The 21,554-nt window shown below is 42.7% G+C and overlaps 1 protein-coding gene across 1 annotated transcript in view; it reads right to left on the bottom strand.

Annotated features, from left to right (window-relative positions):
• Positions 1-1,996: 1,996 nt before the first annotated feature.
• Positions 1,997-21,554, bottom strand: part of kcnh3 (potassium voltage-gated channel, subfamily H (eag-related), member 3) — a gene marked incomplete at its 3' end in the record, with an annotated part of 202,757 nt that continues 183,199 nt past the window's right edge. Inside the window, exons 11-16 of the mRNA XM_083996055.1 lie at positions 17,381-17,595; positions 8,739-9,004; positions 4,287-4,375; positions 4,107-4,159; positions 2,459-2,849; positions 1,997-2,028 (exon numbers count right to left, since the gene is read on the bottom strand). Coding sequence (XP_083852181.1) covers positions 1,997-2,028; positions 2,459-2,849; positions 4,107-4,159; positions 4,287-4,375; positions 8,739-9,004; positions 17,381-17,595 — 1,046 coding nt within the window. The remainder of the gene's footprint in view (positions 2,029-2,458; positions 2,850-4,106; positions 4,160-4,286; positions 4,376-8,738; positions 9,005-17,380; positions 17,596-21,554) is intronic.

The raw sequence follows: 21,554 nt of genomic DNA, 5'->3' as shown, positions 1-21,554 counted from the left end.
CCATGCCATTTTTTTCAATCAGAATAATGTAAGGAAACGGAGCTTCAGCATTTACTTTAGTTTAGTGAGTTTTATTTAATGTTTCAAACATGGTGCAGTCGTTTCAAATGCTTTTCAAGAAGCACCGTGTAAGTTTAATCAGTGTGCAGACATAACTCAAATACTGTACACAATACAGCACAGTAATGTAGAGCTTACTCTGGTTAAAATTATAAATAGGCAGTCGCCTTTAACGTTGTTGTGCAGTTTAGTAAAAAACAGTCGGCCTACTGTCTGTCCGTAGTGCAGATCAGGTCACTTATTTCTTATTTTTTACTGAACATAAACTGCACACACGTTAGCTAGCACGTTAGCTAGCAGCAGAAGCAGACGTCCAGCAAGGAATCATGGGAGTAAGAAATAAAATAAATACACGTACAGTACAATTAAAATTGTTTTTGCACATGTTTTCATTCATAAAATTACCAAAAACACTATAAGTGGATTTCTTGATTACTATAAACAAATTATTTAAACCGCATTTGTATAGAAATAATTCTATCCCAAATCTTTTGATCCATATAAGCGGTTGATTACTATATCCATGATCATTATAAGCGGTTTCCACTGTATTTGCTTCATGTGTCATAATGTTACATTCCTAGAATGGTGAATGTGCAGGTCACAACTTGTCCACCAGAGCGTTGTGGAGTTGTTGGATTGTGTATTTGATGAGTTTGATGAGGGACAGGGGACCTGTACCGTTCACTGAGCAGCTCACGGCTCTGCCCCGCTGATCTCAAAACAACATGCACCGATAATTAAAGGTGATGAACCTACTGCTGTGACTATAGGGATTATGGTGAGAGGAGGAACTAATTAATGTTGAACTGTCCCTTTAAAAAAGAAAAGAAAAGCGTTGATGATCCGTGTGTGTCTCTGTGTGTGTGTGTTTCAGTCTCCACCAGCTCAGCAGGCGAAGTGACCTGATGTGACGTGACTGAGACTGAACCAGGAGTTTGTACATTCCCAGCCCCAGTGCATTCTGGGTAAACGACATGTCACAGAGGAGGAGGAGGAGGAGTTGATACTGTAAGACAAGTTGTGCTGTTGTAGTTCTGCTGACGGCTGCGTCTCCTCCTCCAGATGTGTCCAGGTGTGTCTGTCTCATCCCCCCCTCCCCCCGGGTCTCAGCGTCCTCTCGCTCCGTCTCCATCTCCGTCACACTGCAAAAACTCAAAATCTTTCCAAGAATATTTGTCTTATTTCTTGTCAAAATGTCTCAATTTTAGTCAAAACTACAGTAACCTCTTTCCACTTAAAATAAGACTCATCACCTAGAAATGAACTTGTTTTTAGATATTTTTTACTTGTTTCAAACTAATTTTCACATGAAATAAGTAGAAAATTTGCTCCACTGTCAGATTTTTCTACTTATTTCAAGTGACAATATGCTTGAAAGAAGGAAAAAGTGTCTAAAAACAAGTTACTTTTTAATGATAAGTCTTATTTTAAAGGGGACATAGGCCTATTATGCAAAACTCACTTTTTCATTGCTTTAGTATGTGTATTTGCGTATCTGGAGTGCCTCCTAACCCCTTAAATGTAAGTTTTGACAATTACGTCAACATTTTCTGTCATCAACATCTTTTGGTTTTTCTGACCAAAGCATGTTACTAACATTACTTTCAGACATCAAGGTACCATGTCAAGAAGCAGGAATGAGCATAATATGTCCCCTTTAAGTAGAATGAGATTAGTTTTGACTAGAAATGACATTTTGACTAGAAATAAGACAAATTATTCTTGGTAAGACTTTGAGTTTTTGCAGTGCAGCTTCATAACGCCGTCGGCTCCTCCTCGTCGATGAAGCTGATGTGCTCTGTGGACGAACTCCCCCCTCCCTCCCCCACCTCCTCCTCCACCTCCTCCCCTCTCCCCCCCCTCCTCCACTCCTGCATCTCCAGCTCCACCGGCCGACTGCTGCTGCTGCTGCTGCACCAGGTGGGGGGGGGAGTCAAGACGTCTTCCCCACCCACTGCTCCACGTCTCCGTGCACCGACAACGTCCAGAGACACGGGCAGAGAGGAGGAGGAGCAGGAGGAGGAGGTGGTGATGGACGGGTGGTGGTGGTGGGGGAGGAGGAGGGGAGGGGCGAGGGGGGAGGAGGAGGAGAAGAGCCTCAGCCCTCGTTGTTGGTGGTGGTGGTGATGGTTGTGGTTGTTGTGGTTGTGGTGATGGTGGTGATGGTGATGGGAGTCGCCGGGGGAGGAGGAGAGAGACGGGGGAGCTGAGCAGTGGGAGGAGGAGCAGGGGGGAGGAGGAGGAGGAGGAGGAGGAGGTGGGGGGAGGAGAAGGGGGAGGAGGCCTCGGCTGGGGTGGGGGCCGTGGCAGAGGGAGGAGGCGGAGGAGAGAGACATGGGGAAGGAGAGAGGAGGCGAGGAGGGAAGGGAGGAGGAGGGGAGGAAGATGCCGTTACTGGAGGAGGAGGAGGAGGGGGGGGCGGGGGGGGCTGTGGTCGCCGGGGGAGACGGGTGAGTGGGGCGTGTGGGGGAGGGGGGGGGGGGGAGGGGGGGGCCGCCGGGCCGGTCGGCGGCGTCGGCGTCTCCGCTGTCCAACAGGGACGGCTGGACGACGTCATCAGGTCTCTGTGGGGGAGGAGGGGGGGGCGATGATGACAACAGGTGAGTGATGACGTCACCGCTGGGGGGCGGAGTCATCACGCTCATCAGGATTGGCTGCTGCTGCTGCTGCTGCTGAGGAGGAGGAGGAGGAGGAGGAGACTGGAGGAGGAGCAGCGGCTTCAGGAGGCGAGTCATCTCCTGCAGCTCCACACTGAGCTGAGACACCTGACGGGACAAACTGGTCATCTGACACACACACACACACACACACACACACACACACACACACACACACACACACACACACACACACACACACACACACACACACACACACACACAGTTAATCATTATTTATAAAACGTAAAAGGTGAAATCCGGCGATCTGATTGGTTGTTAACCGTGGTATATTGAGCATATACCACGGCTACTATTCTAAAGCCTTATCACAGCGCAGGCTATCACTCCGCCTCAGGCACGTATGACTGGTATGAATGGAAGTTGTTGTCATGTATCCATGACAACGGACTGTTGCAGTCCGTAGTCGGTGTTTTTACGATGTTAAAAAATGGACCAAAGTAGTTGAATTCACATTTAAGGTGAACTTTCACCCCTTAACAATGGTAGAGGGGACTGAGCAGTGACAGAGGAAAAGACGAGATGCAGAGCTACTTGGAGCCAACGTCTGGAGAGGTGGGACTATTTCTTCCACAGTGAGGTATTTTATTGGATAATATGTATTTCGGGTTGAATAAAACTACATGAAATTGATTGCGTATCCCTTTTTCATATTGTCTTTATTGGTAACCGTTATATTGCTTAAGTAATCTGATAAAAATCTGAAAATTTAAAGGGATACGCCAACTTTTTTTTTTTCCGTGTCTTGCCTCACTCCCGAGTCCATGACCAGCAGATAGACTCCATCCAGGCTAACACTACCCATACACTTCCAGTGTTTGAGCTAAGCTAATTACGGGCGATACGGCTCTATCTCCCTTGTTACTGCACGCACAGTCGAAAGGATGGTGTCTATCTGCTGGTCATGGACTCGGGAGTGAGGCAAGACACGAAAAAAAATGTTGGCATATAGCCTAACATACATTTATTTTATTTTATTTTTCTCAAAGCGGTTACAGTAGGTGCAGATCTTGTGGGAATATCAAAATGTTATGGAAAATGTATAAATATGTGTGTTGTTTAGTTGTCTTTAAATGGTTGTGGATCTTGGTGGATCTCAGTAGCAAAAATGTTACTAAATGAGGATTTATTAATGGATTTTGTTTGTTTGAACCATTTCTTCTCTTTCTTTTTTTTATCCATTCTGGGACTTTGAAAATGAACAACTTCATGGATTCTTTTATTTTGGCGAAGATGCAGTAATGTTTTAATTGTCTCTGTTGGATTTAATGTGGACCCCAGGAGGAAGAGTCTTCATCTCAGTCTAGACTAATGTGGATCCAAAACAATAAACAATCATCATCATCATCATCATGTCAGACTCACCTCCTCAGTCAGCTTCGACACACTCTGCTTGATCTCTGAGTGTTCCCTGGTCCCTGAACACAACACGACAAACACACATCAGATTCTGTTCTTCTCAGAGAGGCAACACATTACTGTGTGTGTGTGTGTGTGTGTGTGTGTGTGTGTCTGTGTGTGTGTCTGTGTGTGTGTGTGTGTTACCTGGGTAGGGCGAGGGCGGAGCTGCAGGACTGAACTCAAACTTCTGTGACGAGGTGGAGTTGGTGTCGGTCTCGATGCCGTCCACGAATCTGTGCAGGAAGAAAGAAGAAGGACGGACGGAAAAAGAATGTAAATCAGAGGAGGAGGAGGGAGGGTAATAACTGTGTGTGTGTGTGTGTGTGTGTGTGTGTGTGTGTGCTGTATTTCCATCCATCAGCAGCTTGTGTTCACACTCCGCTGCGCCGCAGATAGACTGTTATTAATCTCTATACACACACAGAGAGAGACACACACACACATGGACGTGTTTACTCTGCTGCGGTGTGAAAACCTCCGTCGGGCCCCGTGCGATCCAGCTGCACTGTAATCTGCTGGTTACCACGGCAACCGGACGACACCTCTGCTGTTGCTGCTGCAGCATCGCCACCGCCGCCACACTTTATGTTGTCGAGCAGCAGCAGCAGCTTCCTACTGCTTTTACAGTTTATTATTGTGTCTTCAGAAAAACTCAAAATCTTTCCAAGAATATTTGTCTTATTTCTTGTCCAAATGTCTCATTTCTAGTCAAAACTAAACTCTTTTCACTTTAAATAAGACTCATCACCTAAAAATTAACTTGTTTTTAGATCATTTTCACTTTTTTGTGCTTGTAATAAGAAAGAAAAACTTGCTCCACTATCAGATTTTTTTTTACTTATTTGCGTGAAAATATGATCGAAAGAAGCAAAAAAACAAGTATGGAAGGAAGGAAGGAGGGAAGGAAGGAAAGAAAGAAGGGAGGAAGGAAGGACAAAGTGAAGGAAGGAAGAAAAAAAACAAGGAAGGAAGGACGAAGGGAAGGAAGGAAGAAAAGGAAGGAAGGACGAAGGGAAAGAAAGAAGGAAGGAAGGACAGGGAAAGAAGGAAGAAAAGAAAGAACGAAGGAAGGACGAAGGGAAGGAAGGAAGAAAAGAAAGGAAGAAAAGAAAGAAGGAAGGAAGGACGAAGGGAAAGAAGGAAGAAAAGAAAGAAGTAAGGAAGGATGAAGGGAAGGAAGGGAGAAAAGAAAGGAAGCAAGGACGAAGGGAAAGAAGGAAGGAAGGAAGGAAAGAAAGAAGGAAGGACGAAGGGAAAGAAGGAAGGAAGGAAGGAAAGAAAGAAGGAAGGACGAAGGGAAAGAAAGAAAGAAGGAAGGAAGGAAGGAAGGAAGGAAAGAAAGAAGGAAGGAAGGAGCTACTTTTTATTTGATGAGTGGTTTGTTTTGACTAGAAATAAGATAAATGCTCTTGGTGAGATATGTGAGTTGTTGCAGTGTTTATAGTGTGTTATCTACTGTAACTAAAAATTAACTTATCATTTCACTTGTTTCAAACTAATTTTCACTTGAAATAAGTAGAAAAATCTGCCAGTGAAAGTGAAAGTTTTTTGTGCTTGTAATAAGAAAGAAAAACTTGCTCCACTATCAGATTTTTCTACTTATTTCAAGTGAAAATAGACTTGAAAGAAGTAAAAAGTGTCTAAAAACAAGCTGCTTTTTATGTAATGAGGCTTATTTTAGGTATAATGAGGTTTGTTTTGACTAGAAATGACATTTTGACTAGAAATAAGACAAATATTCTTGGTGAGATATTGAGTTTTTGCAGTGTAATACAGATATGAGTGATTGGACTTGAAATAAGTCAAAAGTGTCTAAAAACAAGCAAGGAAGGAAGGAAGGAAGGAAGGAAGGAAGGAAGGAAGGAAGGAAGGAGGGAAGTAAGGAAAAAAAGAAACAAGGAAGGAAGGACGAAGGGAAAGAAAGAAGAAAAGAAAGAAGGAAGGAAGGATGAAGGGAAAGAAGGAAGGAAGGAAGGAAGGAAAGAAAGAAAGAAGGAAGGACGAAGGGAAAGAAGGAAGAAAATAAAGGAAGGAAGGACGAAGGGAAGGAAGGAAGAAAAGGAAGGAAGGACGAAGGGAAAGAAAGAAGGAAGGAAGGACAGGGAAAGAAGGAAGAAAAGAAAGAACGAAGGAAGGACGAAGGGAAGGAAGGAAGAAAAGAAAGGAAGAAAAGAAAGAAGGAAGGAAGGACGAAGGGAAAGAAGGAAGAAAAGAAAGAAGTAAGGAAGGATGAAGGGAAGGAAGGGAGAAAAGAAAGGAAGCAAGGACGAAGGGAAAGAAGGAAGGAAGGAAGGAAAGAAAGAAGGAAGGACGAAGGGAAAGAAGGAAGGAAGGAAGGAAAGAAAGAAGGAAGGACGAAGGGAAAGAAGGGAGGAAGGAACGAAAGAAAGAAGGAAGGACGAAGGGAAAGAAAGAAGGAAGGAAGGAAGGAAGGAAGGAAGGAAGGAAGGAAGGAAGGAAGGAAGGAAGGAAGGAAGGAAGGAAAGAAAGAAGGAAGGAAGGAGCTACTTTTTATTTGATGAGTGGTTTGTTTTGACTAGAAATAAGATAAATACTCTTGGTGAGATATGTGAGTTGTTGCAGTGTTTATAGTGTGTTATTACACGGCTCTATTGAATGCTGCTCTCTGATTGGTCCAGCGCTGCGTTCTGCGGTCTGTTATTTCTGAATAATGACCGTCGTCAAGTATAACAGACCGTTGCTAGGGACGCCGCTCTGATCAGCGCAGCACAGAAGAGAGAAACTATGCAGGATATTTACCTTGTGTTTCATTTTTACCGTCATTAAACAGCTTCGGACTAATAGCGATGTTAGATAAATGACTGGTAACCTGTTACAAGGAGAGTGGAGGCTCCTTCCACATCTCTGCTGGAAACCAAACCTGCATCAGAGCCTCTGACCCGGTGTCAGCTCTCCTCTCCTCTCGGTGCAGCTGGCACCGCGGCTCCGCGACACAAACGCACCCCGTAAACAGTAAAGTTAATCTCTTGTTTATGACAGATACGACTACACACAATACACACATCTTAACACGTGTATGGTAATCTATCGATCCACTGATTGATTATCAAAGGCTTCACATGCACGAACGGGAGGAGGCTCGGCAAAACAGCGGAAGTGACCGGTACGTCTTGCAGATTCGCTAAATGCAATTTTAAATCGATGAAAGTCGTATTTTGATCAACATTATGTTTCAAATTAATTATTTCACTCGTAAACCGTGTAATAAGCGGGATAATGTACAGTTGGTCGGTTGTTATGGAGAAATAAACCCCTTCATGTTGAATGAAACCCCTCCGCTTCGCGTCGGGGTTCCATACAACCTGTCGGGGTTTATTTCTCCATAACAACCTCCGAACTATACATTATCCCTTACTTATCTACTGTAACTAAAAATTAACTTATCATTTCACTTGTTTCAAACTAATTTTCACTTGAAATAAGTAGAAAAATCTGCCAGTGAAAGTGAAAGTTTTTTGTGCTTGTAATAAGAAAGAAAAACTTGCTCCACTATCAGATTTTTCTACTTATTTCAAGTGAAAATAGACTTGAAAGAAGTAAAAAGTGTCTAAAAACAAGCTGCTTTTTATGTAATGAGGCTTATTTTAGGTATAATGAGGTTTGTTTTGACTAGAAATTACATTTTGACTAGAAATAAGACAAATATTCTTGGTGAGATATTGAGTTTTTGCAGTGTAATACAGATATGAGTGATTGGACTTGAAATAAGTCAAAAGTGTCTAAAAACAAGCAAGGAAGGAAGGAAGGAAGGAAGGAAGGAAGGAAGGAAGGAAGGAAGGAGGGAAGTAAGGAAAAAAAGAAACAAGGAAGGAAGGACGAAGGGAAAGAAAGAAGAAAAGAAAGAAGGAAGGAAGGATGAAGGGAAAGAAGGAAGGAAGGAAGGAAGGAAGGAAAGAAAGAAAGAAGGAAGGACGAAGGGAAAGAAGGAAGAAAATAAAGGAAGGAAGGACGAAGGGAAAGAAGGAAGGAAGGAAGAAAAGAAAGGAAGAAGGAAGGAAGGAAGGACGAAGGAAGGAAGGAAGGAAGGAAGGAAGGAAGGAAGGAAGAAAATAAAGGAAGGAAGGACGAAGGGAAAGAAGGAAGGAAGGAAGGAAGGAAGGAAAGAAAGAAAGAAGGAAGGACGAAGGGAAAGAAGGAAGGAAGGAGCTACTTTTTATTTGATGAGTGGTTTGTTTTGACTAGAAATAAGACAAATATTCTTGGTGAGATATGTGAGTTGTTGCAGTGTTTATAGTGTGTTATCTCCTATAACTAAAATTTAACTTGTTTTTAGATCATTTTCACTTGTTTCAAACTAATTTTCAATTGAAATAAGTAGAAAAATCTGCCAGTGAAATTAAGTTTTTTGTGCATGTAATAAGAAAGAAAAACTTGCTCCACTATCAAATTGTTTTACTTATTTCAAGTGAAAATCTGCTTGAAAGAAGTAAAAAGTGTCTAAAAACAATCTACTTTTTATTTGATGAGTCTTATTTTAGGTATAATGAGATTAGTTTTGACTAGAAATGACATTTTGACTAGAAATAAGACAAATATTCTTGGTAAGATATGTGAGTTATAGTGTGTGTTATCTACCTGGGGCTGAGCTCGGGCGGCGCGCTGCAGAAGCTGACCACGGGGATCTGCAGCGTGGTGGGGCGCGCGTGCTCGGAGGAGGCGGGGGCGCGGAACGGGCGTGGCGGGAGCAGCGGCGAGCGCAGCGGGGAGTTGAGGCCGCGGCTGAGGCGCAGCGGGGAGCGGGGCGCCCGGGACACAGAGTTCTGGTCCTCCACGTCCCCCTCCTCGTCCTCACGGATCGACGGCAGCTTCTTCACCAGGCCGCCGTTACTCTCCCAGTCCACCTGACAGACACAGAGACAGAGAGAGTTTTTATTAGACTTTTTATTTCTATTTGTATATGGGCCAGTGACAAATAAGGATTCACTGCAAAAACTCAAAATCTTACCAAGAATATTTGTCTTATTTCTAGTCAAAATGTCATTTCTAGTCAAAACAAATCTAATTATACTTAAAATAAGACTCATCACATTTAAAAAGCAGCTTGTTTTTAAGACACTTTTTACTTCTTTCAAGTTTCACTTGCAATAAGTAGAAAAATCTGACAGTGGAGCAAGTTTTTCTTTCTTATTACAACATTACACAAAAAACTTGCTTTCACTGGCAGATTTTTCTACTTATTTCAAGTGAAAATTAGTTTGAAACAAGTGAAAATGATCTAAAAACAAGTTAAATTTTAGGGTGATGAGTCTTATTTAAGTGGAAAGAGATTAGTTTTGACTAGAAATGAGACATTTTGACAAGAAATAAGACAAATATTCTGGAAATATTTTGAGTTTTTGCAGTGTTGGAAAGATGAGCAATTCAGAAAAAAAAAAAAAGTTTTATTGGCATGCATCAGATTTGTTCGAATGTACATTTCGTAATAATGTTGGTTTTATGTCATTTGGATTTTGAACCTTTTTTTAAAAAACAAAACTAAGACTGAATGCCCCTGAAAATGTCAAATGGTGTAAACACAAAAGAATTATAAATATTACATATTTATCCATCTACAGTGGATTTAAGTGTACTTATAAAAATATACTTTCTTCTGAAAACATTAGCCTAAATTGAAATAGTTTTTTTTTTCATTGCTGTATTTCTATATTTAAATGTTAATGCATTTCGGCAATACTGAGCAGGACCTATTCTAAAAACATATATTGTGACAAATTATATAAAATTTGTCAAGAAACATAGTGTTGCATTGCAAAAATTAATTGTATTTTTTTTTTTCCACATTTGAGTCCAGATTTATTTTCCTGTGTATAGTCAGATTTTTATGAGGAAATACTGGTTACACCACTTGACATTGGGTTGCATCATGTCATTGACCCATATATTTGACTCTGTTAGTTGTATTTGTTTTGTTTCATTGATTCTTGATGCTTTGGCAACAGAGTTCTCATAACATTCATGCCAATAAAGCAAATTTGAATTGAATTGAGAGTGCAGTGCAGTGACACAGTTGAACCAGCAGGGGGCAGACAGACACAGAGCTTTGTTCTGTTCTCTCTCTCTCTCCTTCAGACACTTGAACCTTCTGATTAATCTTCTTATTACTGAACATGAATAATTTCTTTGAGCTGGAAACCTTTTTGCTGTGAGTTTAACAGTTTTCAGACCACCTCTGATTGGCTGACTGTTTTTTAGAGCAGATTTGTAATGTGACTCTGCATATGAACATACAAAAAAATAATTTGTTGTAAATATGCCAGATTTAGCTCAAGAGCTAATTTCCATCTGCATTTCAGAATAAAACACTCAGAGAAACCAAATCCTGCAAGTTGTTGGATGTTTGGGTCCAGGTGGTGAGGGGGCGGGGCTTAGTTGTGACATCACATAGTGACAGGAAGTCCTGACGGCTGGTTTTAAGGCTCAGTTTCTGAATACAGGCTGTGTGCATTTCTCTGTGGACTGAGGCTTTGATACTTTCACAGTATTAATATAGAACCTAGAGCTGCTTTATAATCACACTACACATGGACACCTACCTTTATACTGTATGGAGCTTTAACACAAACATCTACCTTTATACTGTATGGAGCTTTAACACAAACATCTACCTTTATACTGTATGGAGCTTTAACACAAACATCTACCTTTATACTGTATGGAGCTTTAATACAAACATCTACCTTTATACTGTATGGAGCTTTAACACAAACATCTACCTTTATACTGTATGGAGCTTTAACACAAACATCTACCTTTATACTGTATGGAGCTTTAATACAAACATCTACCTTTATACTGTATGGAGCTTTAATACAAACATCTACCTTTATACTGTATGGAGCTTTAGTATATTTAGATTTTACAGCTGTGAGTGTTAACTAGAAGACAGTGAGGAGATAATAGATGAGCAGATAGGAGACAGTGAGTAACAGCTGATAACGACGTCTCCTCTCCCTGGTGTCAGATAAAGAAATGCAGAGTTTTTATCGTAACGAGTTCAATTCCTATTATTTCAGTTTTGCTTCTGAGTGAATATTGTTTTTTTTGCCTCCGTCTTTGCCAGACTGCAAAAAAAAAAGAGAAGCCTGTCATGCTACATTTAATACAGACTGCTGCGTCGGACTTTTCCCCGTCACACACACACACACACACACACACACACACACACACACACACACACACACACACACACACACACACACACACACACACACACACACACACACACACACACACACACACACACACACACACACACACACACACACTCCCCCGGTGCTCCATCAGCCATGTCCCTGCTTATGAATTGAATAATTTAGGCGTCTTCAGTTTTGACGCTGCAGCTAAAAACTGAACTAAACTCTAAACTGGACTTTGAGACTAAATTGAAAGTTTTAAAAAAGTGAAAGTTTAAAGTTTAGTGTTACAGAAACAACAGTACAAACTGCTGAGCCAACAACACACAAGCTTTATAAAGGTTGACTACAGCACCTGCATACAGTACATGCTCAGCTTTTATTGAGTCAGTCTGTTTATGCTGCGCACGCTTTTTATTCCTGTGTTGTTGCTCTGCATGACTGTTTAGCGTTTAATAGTGTTTGTTGTCTACTGTACGTTGTCTTTGTCTGTATTTTATTAACATTTTTATCTCATTTTATTGTTTGCATGTACCTCCTTCCTCTCATATTCTGTTTTAGGTTGACATTTTAACATCTGTACAGATGAAAAACAGTCTTGTTGCACTGCAAAAACTCAAAATCTTACCAAGAATATTTGTCTTATTTCTAGTCAAAATGTCATTTCTAGTCAAAACTAATCAAATTATACTCAAAATAAGACTCGTCACATAAAAAGTAGCTTGTATTTAGACACTTTTTACTTCTTTCAAGCATTTTTTCACTTAAAATAAGTAGAAAAATCTGATAGTGGAGCAAGTTTTTCTTTCTTATTACAAGCACAAAAGACTTGCTCATCTCAAGTGAAAATTTGTTTGAAACAAGTGAAAATGATCTAAAAACAAGTTAATCTTTAGGTGATGAGTCTTATTTTAAGTGGAAAGAGATTCGTTTTGACTAGAAATGAGACATTTTGACAAGAAATAAGACAAATATTCTTGGAAAGATTTTGAGTTTTTGCAGTGTCTACAGCAATGTTTACTGATGTGCACTTTCTCTGCTAAATAAACTAATAAATAAATGAAAATAAAGAAGTACAACACACCTAATGAATATATCATATTATTATTAGTATATACATTATTATATATCTATATCCTTACAAACATGTTTTTCATTTATTCATGTTCTTGATTTGATTATTTTGACATGATTTATATCTTCTATCAGTTTTTCTGCTGTTTGTCTCTGATGATGATGAAGATGATGATGATGAAGAGTCTGTCTTTCCCTCCATGTTCAGACGAACTCATCAGATCGACTGTAACCATCAGTCGCTATCAGATACAGATACAACGACCTCAGTGGTGTCTAATAAAGAAGGAGCTGCTGCAGCGAGCGACTGCTTCATATCTCATCATGCAGACAAGCCAACGCCCCCCAACTCCCCCTCCTCTTTAATCAAGTCTCTCTCTCTCTCTCTCCTCCCTCCATCTCTGCCTGCTCAGCACTCTCCTCCTCCTCCTCCTCCTCCTCCTCCTCCTCCTCCCTCCTCCCCCCCTCCTCCCCCTCCCCGTGCCACCGTAATGTATTTTTAGCTCTCTTGTTCTAATCTTAGCTCACAGCTCTGGAGGGATGCTCTGTGATGTGGGGGCGTGAGAAGTGTGCACTTGCCTCGTGCCGCCGTTGTGCAAACGTCTGTGTGTGTGTGCTGAAAGTTTGTCTGCTTGTGTGTGTGTGTGTGTGTGTGTGTGTGTGTGTGTGTGTGTGTGTGTGTGTGTGTGTGTGTGTGTGTGTGTGTGCAGGAGATAGATTGTCATGTTTCTCTGCTGCAGAGATTGAAAAGCACGAGACCTCCACTCAGCTCATCCGCCCACGGCTCAGAGCTCAGAGCCCAGAGCGCCCACTCCCACTCCCACTCCCACTCCCACTCCACCCGGCTGGTTGCTCCTGCACACTGTGTTGTTGTTGCCCCGAGGCTCCGTCCGGGGTCACAGAGTCAGTCTGCACCATGCACCTCCTCCTTCACCCCTTCTCCTCTTCTTCTTCATCTTCATCTCCTGTAGTTTAAAGCTATAGTGCATAACTTCTATGTGTCTGTAAATATCCGTTTCACCCAAGCCGCTACAAGAGGAGATGATACAACGCTGATGGAGCCGTTCTGCTCCTCTAACACCTCGCCGTATTTTTCAGTATTTGTTCTTTTTGTATTTGGTGTCTTTGGCGACATTCTGGTGCACAGGAAATAACGGTGCGGTCCAGGCAACCCGTAACTCGGATGGATGTTTTCCCGACCTGTGAACTCGTACCAGTTCGATCTGGTACGAGTTCACTAGTCGGAAGTTACGAGTTTGACGGCCGTTATAGTGACTTTCACGGGTAACAGGTTGGAAAAACACGAGTTACGAGTTGTCTGGAATGCTACAAAGTCGGAAGTTGTGACTTGAAGTCGTAACTTACGGGAAGGGAGGGGGGAGGAGAGCGCTGCTAGAAGCAACATGGCGGAGAACCCGAAGAAGCGACCAAGAGGTTCAGAAGTGGATCCTACTAAAAAGAAAAAACCTTCCCATTCGGCAGAAGAAAGAGAGTGACAAACGGTAGCGGTGGGGAGGGGAGGGGCGGGTTGCACCGGGCCATACGCCGTATTGAGTTGCCGGCCGTATCGTTGTAATAACGCAGAAATCCTCTAGGGGGCAATAGAAGTTACGCACTACACTGCAAAAACTCAAAATTGTTCCAAGAATATTTGACTTATTTCTTGTTGTCAAAATGTCTCATTTCTAGTCAAAACTAATCTCTTTCCACTTTAAATAAGACTCATCACCTAAAAATGTACTTGTTTTTAGATAAATTTCACTTGTTTCAAACAAATTTTCACTTGAAATAAGTAGAAAAATCTGCCAGTGAAAGGAAGTTTTTTGTGCTTGTAATAAGAAATAACAACTTATCAGATTTTTCTACTTATTTACAGTAAAAATATGCTTGAAAGAAGTAAAACATGTCTAAAAATAAGTTACTTTTTAATGTGACGAGTCTTATTTTAAGTAGAATTAGATTTGTTTTGACTAGAAATGAGACAAATATTCTTGGTAAGATTTTGAGTTTTTGCAGTGTATAGCTTTAATATTCGTCTCCTCTCTGTTGCTAGGGACATTATCATTCATCCTCCAGCCCCTCACTCTACTCTGACTCTTGATGGATGTGTGTGCTGCATGTGTTTGTCTATCCACCAGTTCCCCTCACATACATATGCACGCACACACACACACCTGAGGAGGGTTCTGCCTACATAAACAGAAAACCGTGACCATATGAAGCCTTGACCTGAGTTATGCAGCTTATGCATCTGGAATCATGCATCCCCCCAGATACTGCTGCACACACACACACACACACACACACACACACACACACACACACACACACACACAAACATAAACATATACACTCTGTCATGATGAGCACACATTTGCACCTCGCTCACGCTCTGCGCGCTGAACCCAGGAGAAACAAATGGTACCGCAGTGAAGAGAAAATGAGATCCCCCTCCTCTCCTCTCCTCTCCTCTTCCTCCCACTCCTCCTCCTCCCCCTCTGTTCTTCTCCTCGACTGGCTGGGGCTATTTATATCGAGCAGGATCCAATCTTAGCAGCAGCTGCAGGGGACACAGCCAGTCAGGGAGAGCCCGTGCTTCCCCCCTCGCTCTATTTTTAGCAGCAGGACGGCTTCAAACAGCAACACTGAGCTATTCTGGTCCCCGTGTTTCTCTGCTGCTGCTGCTGCTGCTGCTGCTGCTGCACCAGCCGAAGGCGCACAGCTCTGTGTTTGTGTGTTTGACAGCGCTGGTTAAGAAGAAGAAAAAAAAAAAAGAAAAAAAGAAAAAGAAAAAGCACTTCAAGGCCACGAGTTTGTCAGATCCTGATGCGTGCACAGATGCATGTGTGCATTTTAAAGCAGCAGCGGCGGCCGAGGTCATGTGTTGTGTAGCTTTTATCCTCAGGTGAGCGTCTCTCTCCTCAGGCGACACGTTATCTATCGCCTTGTGAAATTTAATTTTCGCTTTGCACTTTCAAGGCTGTGACTGACTGATCTTCTGCAGGTACTGCTACTGTGTCTGTGTGAAGTTATAAATAAACAGTCGCCACGCAAACCTGCCAGACTCAAGACAGGGCAGATACACTGTTTTATGTGAAGACTGGCCACAAGGGGGCAGTACAGTCTGCGATGAACTCATTTCTAAGAAAAATCATTTCTAAGTATGGTGGCCCTGAGGGCTCAACTCTCTGCAACTTAGCCTAATTTAAAAAATCATCAGAAAATAGCACAACAGGAAGTGTTTCTGGGGACACGATAATGCAAGGGACCAGACATGATAAAACAGAGGCTGTTTTCGAAACCGCATACTACCGTACTGCCTACTACATACTGCGTTATATGTACTGTATACTGCATACTGAATGTGGGATTCAGTATGCTGCTTCAGCAGACCGACGCCGTTATCATCGCAGTATGCAGTATACGAGTTTCCCAGAATGCATTTCACGGCAACCGGTAGCAGCAGCTGTAAAACAGGCTAAAAGCTGTTTTATTTCTCGCTCTAGCGCTGTAATTATGTAACTTTTTTAAGTTTTAATATTTTTTCATGCGAGAAAGTAACTGTTAAGACCCCAAATATACTGCCAGTTTATCCAAATGACGGCTGTTTAAAAGTTTGCACCGATGTTTTTCGGAGAAGTGAAGCTCCGCAGCGAGGCGCAGCCCGGCTCCTGACGTGCTCGGCCGGCCAGCACTACGACGTCATTCCGGAGGAGAAAACCATCGCTAATTAACTTACCCGCAGGTTTTTAAAGGTTTACCACCGGCTGGTTAAATTATTTTTAGGAGAAAAATGTTGGTCTCATTGATGAAATCTCAATTGTGGCAGTAGCATTAGTTTGTTTGAATGTAAAGTGAAGCTTCTTGTGTGTGAGCAGCGCTGCCTCGGGGCTCTGGAGCCTAACGTTATGTACAGAAATCACCACATTTACAAAAAATAAATAAATATTTTACAATGAACCGATCAGTCTGCATTATGTTTTATTTTATTAAACTATAGTTACGGTACACGGCTACACTACCGTCTTTGGTTAAGCTCTGGTTACGTTAGGACGTCAGGGGAGCATTGCATTGTGGGATACAGTAGGCGATGTAGACTGGTCAGATGCATACTGGAAATATTTTCCGAATCAGTACAACATCCGGGAACTTTTCGCATACTGCAGATTTTGCTTTTGTTCGCATACTGCATACTACATACTACATTTTGGCCAAATCAGTACGTACTAGCAGTATAGTATGCGGTTTCGAATACAGCCAAAGGTCCAGACACGATAAAGAGAGCGACCTGACACAATAAAGCGAGGGACCGGTCTGGGGCCTTTAGTTTAGTTCTTCTTCTTGACTTTAGAAGTTGTGCAGACAGCTTCCTGTTAGTGGGTTTGACAATAAACTGAGTTTGTTTGGTTTATTAGAACGTCAGTATCACAGGATTCACATGTTATTGATCATACGGACTGTTAGCTTAGCATTAGCCTTTAGCCTGATGGTCCCTCACTTTATTTTGTCCTCCAGAAACACTTCCTGTTGTGTTGTTCCTTAATTTTTAGCACGTTTGCGTCTTTGTGTATGTTTTTCTTTAAGCTGCAGTCATTTGACCCCTCAGGGCCACCGGTCCTCTGTCTTTTTGGACTTTTTATGTTGATTTGTTGTATTGTTTTGGGGACTACGGATGTAACACTGACTGACTGCACTTTAAAAATTGACTGCTGCACTTTAGAGACTGTGCAATATTGAATTTTATTGTCTTATTGTTGTTGATTGTGTGTCTTTCTTTTTTATTTTCATTGATGTTTTTAACCACATCGAGGTTTGCATTTAAATGTTGTTTATACCTTGGTATGAATGACAATAAAGGAATTCAATTTAGCACGTGTGCTAAATCCGGTGTATTTACAGTGGGTACTCTAGCACTCACTGTCCATTAATATGCATTGTCCTGACCAAATAAACAAATAAAGTAAAGTAAAGTACTTTGGGGGTAATTATTCTAAGGGAGCACACACTCACGTCGGCCCCGTGTCCCTCCCTCAGGTTGTACGTGAGGTCGTGTTGGATCTCACTGATGAACTTCTGGGCGTACTCGGGGTAGAGCCGCAGCACCTCGCGCAGCCCCTTCAGGCTGATGTACTGCAGGTCGCAGTAGGTCAGCGCCTTCACGTTGGCGTTGGTCTTGATCACCTGCTCCTTGGTCAGGTAGTCCGAGCCAATCAGATCTCCTTTACCTGCGGAGGAGCACAGACATGCAGACAGGTTTATACGTCAGAGAGAGAGAGAGAGGCAGAGGCAGAGAGGGATCAGGGAGAGAAGCTGGTTAAATCAATTAAACACAGACGGTCGGTCTGAGCTGCAGATCATTAAAGAGCGGAGATGAAAGGACTGAACCTGCTGAGTCGATCAGCAGCAGCAGGAGAGCAGAGTGTGTCGGACTGTATGTTTAATGGAGCTGGGTGGGAACACACCGCTCCCTCCCACATTGAAAAAGTTCATTTTCAGACGGATAAAAAAAGCAGCAGCTGTGGGCCGAGCCGACACAAACTTTCCTCAGTGTCAAGGTCGGACCTTCAGAGAAAGTTTGATGTCGAAACGACCAATCAGAGGAGCCGATTCCCGCGTGGACTCCTCATACCGGCTTTGTTTGTTTACACTAAGCCGAACCAAACTGAGTCAATGACAGAACAACATCGACAGTAAAGGTCCAGATTCTTAAAGACTACTCCTCTCCACTGTTTTATTTTGAAATGTTGATCAATGAGAAGATCTAAAAACCATCTCAGTGTCGTTTTCCACCTCCTCTCTCAGTTTCTCTCTGGAGCTCTAGTAACAGGTCGGTGTCAGCCAATCAGAAGAGAGTAAGAGGCTCTGAGCCTCTCTTCTGATTGGCTGACTGTTATCTAAAGTGATCCAATAAAAAAAATAGAGCAGATTTCAGAATAAAACATTCAGAGAAACCTAAATCCTGCAAAGTTGTTGGATGGTGGGTCCAGGTGGTGAAGGGGCGGGGCTTTGTTGTGACATCACAAAGTGACAGGAAGTCCTGACGGCTGGTTTTAAGGCTCAGTTTCTGAATACAGGCTGTGTGCATTTCTCTGTGGACTGAGGCTTTGATACTTTCACAGTATTAATATAGAACCTAGAGCTGCTTTATAATCACACTACACATGGACATCTACCTTTATACTGTATGGAGCTTTAACACAAACATCTACCTTTATACTGTATGGAGCTTTAACACAAACATCTACCTTTATACTGTATGGAGCTTTAACACAAACATCTACCTTTATACTGTATGGAGCTTTAACACAAACATCTACTTTTATACTGTATGGAGCTTTAACACAAACATCTACCTTTATACTGTATGGAGCTTTAATACAAACATCTACCTTTATACTGTATGGAGCTTTAACACAAACATCTACCTTTATACTGTACTGAATTGGTCATATCAGTGTTAATATTGTGTTTCACTGTGTCAGTGTCAGAGTCAGCTGTGATTTATTTTTAGCCGTCTGTCAACAGGTTGCGAACTTGGCTCTTAGTTTTCTGCTGCTCTCTTTTAATTGGTCTCTGTGAGTCTGCGGCCGTTTAGATGTGAAGTGTCACTGACGGCGATTTCAGATGTTTTTGTGGATCCTTCAGTCGTCTTTTCTTTCTTTTTTTCTTTTTTTTTTTTTTACTCCAGCAGCATCAGTGCAGACGATTATTTTTCAGAGCAGAACAGAACATGGCCACCACCATCCACTAATTGTTTGGAGGCAATCACATCTGAGTGGATTAGTGTTTAAAAACCCTGACGAGGAGCCTTAGTTGTCGCTGTGTCGGCAAAGCTGAAGGTGGCGTTGGAGATAACGACGACGGCTGCTGCTCTCCGGTTCGGGTTCGGTTCAACAGAGAACAAGAACCACACGGCTCGTCACTGTCAGCGAGATTAGAGAGACAATAAAGGTTTGTGTGTGAGAGTAACGTGTGAAGCTTTGACAGACAGAGCTACGGAAATAAAGGAAGGAGTCAAACAAAGAGAGGGAGGATGGAGGGGATGGAGGGAAGGAGGGAGGGAGGGGAAGGATGGAGAAGAGGAAGGTGGAGGAGGGGAGGATGGAGGAGAGGGAGGAGAGGAAGGATGGAAGGAGGGAGGGAGGAGAGGGGGGAAGGATGGAGGAGGAGAGGCAGGGTGGAGGGAGGAGAGGAAGATGGAGGAGAGAAGGAGGAGAGGAGGGAGGGAAGGAAGAAGGAGAGGAAGATGGAGAAGAGGAAGGGTGAAGGGAGGAAAGGAAAGATGGAGGAGAGGGAGGATGGAGGGAGGAGAGGAAGAGGAAAGAGAGGGGGAGAGGAAGGAGGGAGGAGAAGAAGATGGAGGGAGGAGAGGGAGGATGGAGGTGAGGAAGGGTAGAGGGAGAAGAGGAAGGAGGGAGGAGAGGAAAGATGGAGGAGAAGAAGGGTGGAGGAGAGGGAGGATGGAAGGGGAGGATGGAGGAGAGGGAGGAGGGAGGAGAGGAAGGGGGGAGGAGAGGGAGGATGGAGGAGAGGAAGATGGAGAAGAGGAAGGGTGGAGGGAGGAAAGGAAAGATGGAGGAGAGGGAGAATTGAGGGGAGGAAGATGGAGGGAAGGAAGAAGAGAGGAGAGGAAGATGGAGGAGAGGAAGGATGGAAGGGGAGGATGGAGGAGAGGGAGGAGGGAGGAGAGGAAGGGGGGGAGGAGAGGGAGGATGGAAGAGAGGAAGATGGAGGAGAGGAATGAGAGAGGAAGATGGAGGAAGGAGAGGGGGGAGAGGAAGGAGCAGGAACCTGAAAGAGTGTGATGGAGTGTGGAGGAGGAGTGAGAAGAGAGAGGATGTGAAGATGAAGGAAGGGCGGGGTGAGAAACAGAGAGGGGAGGGGGAGGGGGGGTGAGTCGGGGTGAGGAGGAGGAGGAGGAGAGACTCGTAGCAACAGCAGCAACACAACCCCTCTTACCCCTCCACCTCCCCCCTCCCTCACCCCTTCATTCTCCCCTCTTTCCTCCCCCATCTGTGCTTCGACTTAATTTAGCTCTTCACCCGCTCCGTCTGTCTCACTGTCTTTTTTTCCCCCCTCCCCTCCACGGTCACAGAGATGATGGAGTTCGGAGCGACAGGAAAAAAAAGAAAAAGAAAAGAAGCTTTTTTCTTCCTTATAATCACAGCAACATGTTGAACCGAGCAGCAGACGAACACTTGAAAGTGACATTTAGAGTCTCGTCGGCAGCGTCGGTCTGACTGCAGGTGAGAGAGACGAACAAAAGATTATGAAAGAAGCTCGTTTTTATCAATGTCACTGATCCGCAGGCTTTTAGAGTGTAAAACTTCTGCTAATATTTCAACTTCTTCTTTTTCTCTTATTTAGGCAGATGTGAAGGAGATGAAATGCGTTTTTTTTTCTCCTTCTAACTTGACTCACACAGACAGACATTAATCCTCCGTACACGACGCTAATTTGCTGTGATGGTCGAGTGAAAGGTCGATTTAGATCAATCAAACTAGCTGATGTAAGTGTTACATCACCGCCCCTGGTTTGTAATGACATTAGTCTCGATGCTGATTGGCCCAACAGGTGTCTGCACCATGTCACATCTGTCATGCAGCATGGATCCAGATGTTTCACACAAAACCATGACAAACATCCAGTCCACATGCGGCCACTATTTAAAGTATTAAAGCTCCATACAGTATAAAGATAGATGTTTGTGTTAAAGCTCCATACAGTATAAAGGTAGATGTTTGTGTTAAAGCTCCATACAGTATAAAGGTAGATGTTTGTATTAAAGCTCCATACGGTATAAAGGTAGATGTTTGTGTTAAAGCTCCATACAGTATAAAGGTAGATGTTTGTATTAAAGCTCCATACAGTATAAAGGTAGATGTTTGTGTTAAAGCTCCATACAGTATAAAGGTAGATGTTTGTATTAAAGCTCCATACAGTATAAAGGTAGATGTTTGTGTTAAAGCTCCATACAGTATAAAGGTAGATGTTTGTGTTAAAGCTCCATACAGTATAAAGGTAGATGTTTGTGTTAAAGCTCCATACAGTATAAAGGTAGATGTTTGTGTTAAAGCTCCATACAGTATAAAGGTAGATGTTTGTGTTAAAGCTCCATACAGTATAAAGGTAGATGTTTGTATTAAAGCTCCATACAGTATAAAGGTAGATGTTTGTGTTAAAG

This window comes from Trachurus trachurus (assembly GCF_905171665.1).
Source record: "Trachurus trachurus genome assembly, chromosome: 21".
In the NCBI taxonomy this organism is placed as follows: Eukaryota; Metazoa; Chordata; class Actinopteri; order Carangiformes; family Carangidae; genus Trachurus; species Trachurus trachurus.
Note: the sequence above shows the minus strand (reverse complement) of the source record. Positions and strands in the feature narration are given on the sequence as shown.